General features: G+C 45.8%; 1 protein-coding gene across 3 annotated transcripts in view; it reads left to right on the top strand.

Annotated features, from left to right (window-relative positions):
* Positions 1 to 8,273, top strand: part of BZW1 (basic leucine zipper and W2 domains 1) — a 37,333-nt gene that overhangs the window by 26,544 nt on the left and 2,516 nt on the right. For 2 of the 3 annotated variants that reach the window (XM_019553804.1, XM_019553805.1), the window contains 7 exons: positions 3,643 to 3,737; positions 4,028 to 4,093; positions 4,423 to 4,558; positions 4,795 to 4,904; positions 5,096 to 5,266; positions 6,104 to 6,250; positions 6,991 to 7,129. In XM_019553804.1, the coding sequence (XP_019409349.1) occupies positions 3,643 to 3,737; positions 4,028 to 4,093; positions 4,423 to 4,558; positions 4,795 to 4,904; positions 5,096 to 5,266; positions 6,104 to 6,250; positions 6,991 to 7,129 (864 nt within the window). The remainder of the gene's footprint in view (positions 1 to 3,642; positions 3,738 to 4,027; positions 4,094 to 4,422; positions 4,559 to 4,794; positions 4,905 to 5,095; positions 5,267 to 6,103; positions 6,251 to 6,990; positions 7,130 to 8,273) is intronic. The other variant, XM_019553806.1, reaches the window with a different exon arrangement.

The following is an 8,273-nucleotide window of genomic DNA, read 5'->3' as shown; positions in this document are numbered from 1 at the left end:
TCTTGCCTGCTTTTGGGTTATCAGTAGGGGTGCACTGATAGAGATTTTGGGGGCTGATACCAATAGCCAATATTTAAGGAGGTATATCAGCCAATACTGATTGGATTTCCAATACAAGTCCCTCCAGCTGGCAAGTCCAATGGGGAGGGAAGGGGTGTGGTGGGGTAGATAACGACCCCCTGCCATGAGGGAGGGGGCAGGGTTAGCCACTGCCCAGGCAGGGGTGGAAGGAAGGCAGCTCCTGCTTGTACCCTGGGAGGGCATGGGGTGGGGGGGTGTACCCCCGGATCAGGGCAGGGCAGACTGCACAGGGCTCTTCTTGGCAGGGGCTGGGCTTGGAGCAGGTGCCAGTGGGAGGATGCTGCATCCACCCCAAACTTTGCTTCACTGCTGGGGCGGTGCTGGGAGCAGAGCAGTGATGAAACTTAGGGTGGATGTAGCATCCTCCCAACACCACTGGCACCTGCTCTAAGCCCAGCCCCTGGTGAGAAGAGCCCTGCACAGCTGCAGGGCTGCCTGCTGCGTACCACCTGCTCTCCTGGGGTGCAAGCCCTGCCCCCTCTCTCACTGTGGAGAGCATTAATCTACACCTCTGCCCTCTCCCCTTCCATCATGATGGACTTACCAGCTGAAGGCAGCTCTCCACACTGCCAGCTGTGCTCCTTGCAGCCTGAGTACTACGCTGTGGCTGTGTACAGCACAGGCATTTATCAGCCCCGTTGAGCTGATATCTGATGCAGCCAGTTTTCTTTATATCGGTACCAGTCTGATATCAGACCAATTATATCAGTGCACCTCTAGTTATTGGGGAGTGTGCTCATGTACCACAGCTTTGTGCATGGGACAGTTGTTTTCCTGGCTGCCACCTTGGCAGTAGTGTCAACATCTTGCATAAGAGCCAGACCAATTTACAAATAGTACTGTGGTCCCCCCCCCCCAATCCATGTCTAGTGCTCCTTGATTTGGGAAAGCAGAACAATGGGGAAAATTTTACTTCCTACCCCCGAAGTAATGACTGAATCCTGGTGGACTCTGCCCAGGCAAAAGCTACAGTTTAACCCTCACAGCTGCTGCTCAGCCAGAAACAACTTCCAGTTCAGCAGTGGCTGTGGGAGGGTTAAAACTGACATATAGTTTTAACCCTTCCTCTAGTGTGGAAAGCCCTGGTGCAGCTACAGTGTTGTCTTCCTGCTTCTGTTTTGGTATAGAACTTGGCTTCTCCACTCTGACACACACATCCAAAATTGGGATGCATCTCAAAGGGGTTGAGAAAAGTAAAGACTGTTCACCAGGGGGAGGGGAGCCAGGTGTTCAAGAAGAGTGGTCGCTCCTTAAGGAGACGATCATCCAAGCCCAAAGGGAGGTAATGCCAACATGGACCAAAGAGAGCAGGAGGGTGCAAAAGCCCCCATGGCTCACCAAAAGCATCCAAGAATCTCTCCTAGCTAAAAGGGAGGGGCACACCTAATGGAAGGGAGGGACCATCACCAGGGAGGACTGTACTGCAGTTGCTTAGGGCTTCCGGGGGGTGATCAGGAAGGGCAAGGTGGAGATGGAACTGGGACTAGTTTCCTGGATCAAGGACAACAAGAAGTGCCTTTTTTTAAATACACAGGGACCAAAAAGAAGGTACCGGGTAATGTGGGGGTCCTGCAAGAAACGCTAGTAAATCTGGTTGTCACACCAAACAAAAAAGCTAACCTATTTAATGACTACTTTGCCTCCATTTTCCTGAGCAGGGACTGGATCAGCCCCCCCACTGGGCCCCCCTCAGGCCCCAGGTGGGGTGCACCCAGGCCAAGGGTCAGTGAGGATCTAGTCAGGGAACTTCTGGAGGGACTGGATGTGTTTAAATCAGCTGGTCCAGATGATCTCCACCCCAGAGTGCTGAGGGAATTAGCTGAGGTCATTGCGGGACCCCTGGCATGGCTTTACAAGCACTCATGGTGCTGTGGTGTGGTTCCAGAGGACTGGCAACGTGGTTCCCATCTTCAAAAAAGGGAGGAAGGAGGACCTGGAAAACTATAACCCAGTTAGTCTTACCTTGATCCTGGGTAAGCTTTATGAGAGAATTATCCTGGCACATGTCCACACGGGGCCAGCAGGGGAGCTCACACGGGTTCATTAGAGGCAGGTCCTGTCAGACCAACCTGGTGGCCTTCTATGAGCAGGTCACAAAATCCTTAGATGAAGGGGTAGCAGCGGACTTCCTGGACTTCCGGAAGGCCTTCGACACTGTCTCTCATCCCGTTCTCATTAAGAAACGGGGACTGTGGTGTCGACACCTACACAGTCAAGTGGGTTGCTAACTGGCTGAGTGGCTGCACTCAGTGGTGGTGGACGGGTCATTTTTGACCTGGAGGGATGTGGGCAGTGGGGTACCGCAGGGCTTGGTCCTCGGGCCCGCACTGTTCAACATCTTGGAGTCATCATTGATGCCAAGATGAACATAGGCCAGCAGTGTGGGGATGCAGTCAGGAAGGCCAGTCATACCTTGTCATGCATCCACAGATGCATCTCGGGCAGGTCTGAGGAGGTGATACTATGCGACACTGGTCAGGCCGCAGCTGGAGTACTGTGTCCAGTTCTGGGCACCGCACTTCAGCAGGGATGTGGACAACATGGAGAGGATCCAGAGAGCCACTCCCACATTCAGGGGGCAGCAGTACAGGCTGTACGAGGAGAGGCTACGGGACCTGAACCTGTTCAGCTTCCAGAAGAGAAGGCTGAGGGGAGATCTAGTGGCCTGTTACAAACTAGGTCAGGGGGGACCAGCAGGCACTGGGGGAGTCCCTGTTCCCCCGAGTATTAAAAGCTGACTGTTAAGAGTAGAAGCCTTGACAAGCAGGAAACTGCAGAAGAGGGTGTAAAACTAAATGGAGTTTTGTACACGGAGAGAGGCTAAATAACAGGACTTCAGCCAGGTGATAATGCCTAGTTTTCGACAGCAGAAGAGCCATATGGACATCTTTTTAAATGGGACTGGTGTGGCCAAACCAGGGGGAATACTGTTGTTTGGGCAGTAAATGGATAGTTTTTCATGGATTCCAGAGTCCAGTAGTATAGGTAGAAATATGGGTATGGAAAGAAAGTATGAGCATCACAATATTGAGTTTTGAAGAAGTTTTGAATGTGGCCTGGGTATGTGGAACAGGAGCAGTAGGTCTAAATAGCCTTTAGGTTGCAGGCTGGACTGAAGAGTTGCATCTTGATTATCCATTCAGAAATGTTCAACTTTTGGTCCTAGTACTACCTCAGAACCATCAGCTAACAGTTAATTGAAGGCATGGAGATACAGGTACAGTATTCTTTCCTGCCATGGCAGGGGGTCAGACTAGATGATCTATCTGCTCAGGTCCCTTCCAACCCTAGAAACTATGAAACTATGAAAAGATTGAGCTTATAATTACTTCTGAATTAAAAATCATGCACCTAGGTTTGTCATGCTGTACAATTTGAAACACTTTTTTTGCATTCATGAAGCAATAGTTTAGCTCTTGCTGCTGTAACAGATGCGTTTTAGGCGTAAAATAAAAGGCTAGTTTTTAATATTTTACTACCTAATTATATAATTATTATTATATACTGATATACGTAATATTTAATATATATTAATATAATATTTATACTTTTTCCTTTTAGCCCCGGGTGGTACTCTGGCAGATGACATGATGCGCACAGATGTTTGTGTATTTGCTGCACAAGAAGACCTAGAAACCATGCAAGCATTTGCTCAGGTTAGTTCTCAAACATGTACTTTTAAACTTACTTACTCTGAGCTTATGTGGCATGGTACACTTGTTATTAACTGGCTACCGTTTTGGGATCACTGTGAGGTAAAACGCATTCTCGGTGCTAATTTAGAAAATGGCCTTAGGCATACAGCACAAATACAACTGAATTCCAGTGGGCTAGAGGGGTGTCTCTCAAAAATACTCCAGAGCCCCAAAAATCAAATTCTAAGTTCAACAAAGCCAGTTGAATCTTGCTTCAGGCACAAATGATATACTGATTCCATCTCTTTCAGGTTTTTAACAAGCTAATCCGGCGTTACAAATACCTGGAGAAAGGCTTTGAAGATGAAGTCAAAAAGGTAGAGAATGGGGTTTGGGGAACAAGAAAAATCCTGCAACTTGGGCTTCTTGAAGCCTTCTCCTTTTACAAAGAGTGCTATACTAGGAAAATATCTACATGCTACAGAATAAGTGCCTTGTATTGGAGTGGTCAGTATCATAACAATGACTAGCTTCTGTACCAGGATAGTGTCTTTTGAGTGGACTTTCTGCCTATCATAAATAATTATTGAATTGTTTTAATAAGCCTGTGCCATCTGCCTGGTGGTTTAAGGGAGTCACTGGCTAAATAAGCTGTTAGTACTTAAGACTGACTACTTTCTATGAAAATTACTCTCTTCTCTTGTAGCTGCTGCTGTTCTTAAAAGGTTTCTCCGAGTCTGAGCGGAACAAACTGGCCATGTTGACGGGTATTCTGCTAGCTAATGGGACACTTAATGCATCAATTCTCAACAGCCTTTATAATGAGAACCTGGTTAAAGAAGGTAGCCTGTTTCTTCCCAATCTTCTTAGTGACTCAATGTTGGGAGCAGAGACTAAGAGACTTTTTAGTGGCAAAAGTCATCAAAACTAAAATGTTAGATGAGGACAAGCTGCCTGTGTGTAGTTAGGCAGGTGTCTTGAATTTGAATGTGATTTTGCAGGGAGGGGAGAGGTGGGTAATGCCACAAGTAAGCTTCCTTCCTCTCTATTAATAGTAACTTTCCCTCTCTTTGTGCAGGTGTTTCTGCAGCTTTTGCAGTAAAACTGTTCAAATCATGGATAAATGAGAAGGACATTAATGCAGTGGCTTCTAGTCTCCGTAGAGTCAATATGGATAATAGACTGATGGTAAGGAAACGTTAGATGAATACTAGATGGTCACATAGATATGCAAGCAAGTAGATCAGTAAACAGATTAAGCTGATAACCTTGTGCAGTACTTGAGTGTGCTAATAGAACACGTGAGCACCGCTTATTTAGAGTAGTTAGTATATGCAGGTTTGATTGTTGTGTGTGTGGGTTTTTTTTTTTTTTTTCAGGAACTCTTTCCAGCCAACAAACAAAGTGTTGAACATTTCATGAAGTACTTCACTGAAGCGGGACTAAAAGAACTCTCCGAATATGTTCGGAACCAGCAAACCATAGGAGCTCGAAAGGAGCTGCAAAAAGAACTGCAGGAGCAGATGTCCCGTGGTGATCCATTTAAGGATGTATGTATATTTGTATTTAAACCATATATATTTCAAAGGTGAATTTTAGTCTTAACCCTAATTCTTCCAGTCCCTACCAAGAACTAATCTCTCTCTTATAGCTGTAGAGCAGTGATCTCTAGCCTTTTTATGCTGAAGATCACTTTTTTTTTTTTTTATAAGTGAAGGGCACCCCAGGATCTACTGCCCCTGGCCCTTGCCTCCTGGACGAGCTGCCTGGCCCAGGGGCCATGCATAGTTCAGCTCAGTCCAGCCACGTGTGTCCTGCCACTCCCAATTGTGGAGCCTCTGATGGACTGAGATCAGCTATCAAGAGGCTCTAGGATTTACCAGTCAATCAAGAGACTGGCTGGTGACCACTGCTGTAGAGGACAAATTTTACTGTCACTGAAAGAGGTGATTTTGTCAAGTGAAGACAAACCTTGTAAGGTTTTTGCTTTTTCAGCTCTGAATTTTTAATTGATATCCATGGAAGCTAGGCTGTGGATGAAGAAACATTATTTTAAAAATTACTGCTTGTGAGTGCTGTAACTAAACCTGAAATGAAAGCACTTTTTGCGTAAGGGTACATGGTGTCTTGTATCGGTTCAGTATGCGTCTCCATAAACTAGTGCAATTATCTAATCTGCTCACAACCTTATGTACCTGAGCATCTTCAAAAATATCCATGTAAGTTTCTGAGTTTGACAGTTTTGACCTTGGGTATCTCCAGTTTTTCCTATGTGACCAAGCAGCTGAGAAACTTTAATAAGGGCCTTTGACACTGGATTTGAAATATTTTGATAAGATGCATGAGAGAAGATTTTGTTCACACTAACCTTTATTCTCTGACTTCAGATAATCTTGTATGTCAAGGAGGAGATGAAGAAAAATAACATCTCCGAACAGACTGTGATTGGCATAATCTGGTCTAGTGTAATGAGCACTGTAGAATGGAACAAAAAAGAGGAGCTGGTAGCAGAACAAGCCATCAAGCACTTGAAGGTATTTTGTGGTTACTCTGATATCGTCTGTGAAAGTTGCTTGGTAGTCCTTACTCTAATTTTTAGACTAAGGCACCCCTCAGCTCCTCTGAATTGTGGTACCCCATTTAACAAGGACTAAGTTATTACAAGTCCATGCATATACATGTATGGTTCCCTTCCCTCGCATGCATGCTGACGTGCACAGAGCCCTGTTCCTACATACATGTGCATGACCCCTGCCCCTTGCCCAAGTAGAATATACATTGAACCAGATTTTGCCCACCCCCACCAAGGGATTCTATCCAGCCCCCAGTGGGTGTCTTGGGCCCAAACAGCCCATGCACTTCTGGCCCAGTGACCCTCATCTAGCCTGTAGGACTGGATCAATTGGATACCCCTTCTTCCATAGAGCACTCAAGTGTTGGTGCAGTTCTGCCAACCTCTGGGCTTGCACCATTTTAATTTCTATCTATATAGATAGCTATACTTATATGAAGTAGATCGGAAGCGAGGTGACTGACAGTCCATCTTGCAGTTCTGTACATTCACTAGAGGCTTTTGTGTGTTTAAATGTTTCTCAGGTGAGTACCATTCAGGAACTCAGGTGAATTACTCTAACTTTGAAAAGGTACCTGGCTGGTTTGTGGTAAAACATTAAACTTCTGGCTTGAAAAGAATATTGTAATCTTCCTTATGTTACTAGGGAAATGGTGGATTGTTTCATTTTTTTCCACAACAAACTTCTTGTATTCCTTACAGCAATACAGCCCTCTACTTGCTGCCTTTACTACCCAAGGTCAGTCTGAGCTGACTCTGTTACTGAAGATTCAGGAGTACTGTTATGACAACATTCACTTCATGAAAGCTTTCCAGAAAATAGTGGTGCTCTTCTATAAAGGTAACTAAAGCTAAAATAATGTTATACATTGTATAACTGTTGCAAAGATCTTTACTGTAAGGCGGCAGTTCCCAGTCTGATACAGGTACCACCAGTGGTACAGACAACCTGTCAGTAGTACACAGTAACGTATTTATTTTATGTGACAAACTTGCTGGTGGTGCTTATGGATGTATAGTTTTAAATTGGAGGTGTGCAATTTGTCAGGGCTTGGAAACTGCTACTCTAAGGAATGTAGAAACCTAATATGTAATATTAGAACAAGCCTGTTAAGAGGAAAGTTAACTTTTTCTGAAAAGAAGATATTTGGGAGAGTGCTTGTAACTATAACTAGCTGTTTCAATTTCCAGGTTTCATTCAGTTCGGAATAGAGAAATTTGCTACCAAAATCTCATCTGTGGAAAGGTTAAAAAGACTTCAGTCAGGAGACACTGTCTTGCTTACACAGTCTAATCTCTTGCTAGAGTTCAGTAGCAGCAGTACAGTTCTTACCCTTGCATAGATCCAAGACCATGGTGAAGACCTTTTTTGGCTTTTCATTGAGGGGTGTGACTTGATCATGTTTTCTGAGCACTATCGAAGTTGTACACGGATATAAAGTACTCCCCACTGGCTGGCCAGTCCCTCATCCTCTACCTAGGGATTCTGCTCTGCACGGGAGCGTGCTGGGCCCATAACCCAGAGGTCGATGGATTGAAACCATCCTCTGCTATGTTGCCCCCTGCCTGGCTTTATAGGCTGTACAGGAGGGACAGGATAGGAAAGAGGTGGGGGCGTGGCGCTCTACATTTAAGGAGGAATACACATCCTCATTAATTAGCAAGGAGTCAGGGGAGGGGCACTCTGAAGTGCTTTGGGTTAGAGTACAAGGCAGTCGAGGGGAAAGGGACTTAATGGTGGGAGTCTACTACAGACCACCCAACCAGGGAGAAGAGCTTGACCAGGAATTCTTGGGTTAGCTCACAGAGGTAGTGAAGGCTAAGTGGTGGTCATGGGGAACCTGGACTTCCCGGACATCTGCTGGGAAGACCAGTCAGCCAGGTCAGAACGCTCACATAGGTTCTTGGCCAGAGTGCAGGACCTCCATCTAACCCAGGAGGTGCACAGCCCCACCAGGGGAGACGCCTTGTTGGACCTAGTGCTG

This window comes from Crocodylus porosus, unplaced genomic scaffold (genome assembly GCF_001723895.1).
Source record: "Crocodylus porosus isolate Cpor-Errol unplaced genomic scaffold, CroPor_comp1, whole genome shotgun sequence".
In the NCBI taxonomy this organism is placed as follows: domain Eukaryota; kingdom Metazoa; phylum Chordata; order Crocodylia; family Crocodylidae; genus Crocodylus; species Crocodylus porosus.
This window is presented reverse-complemented; position numbering and strand designations above follow the sequence as displayed.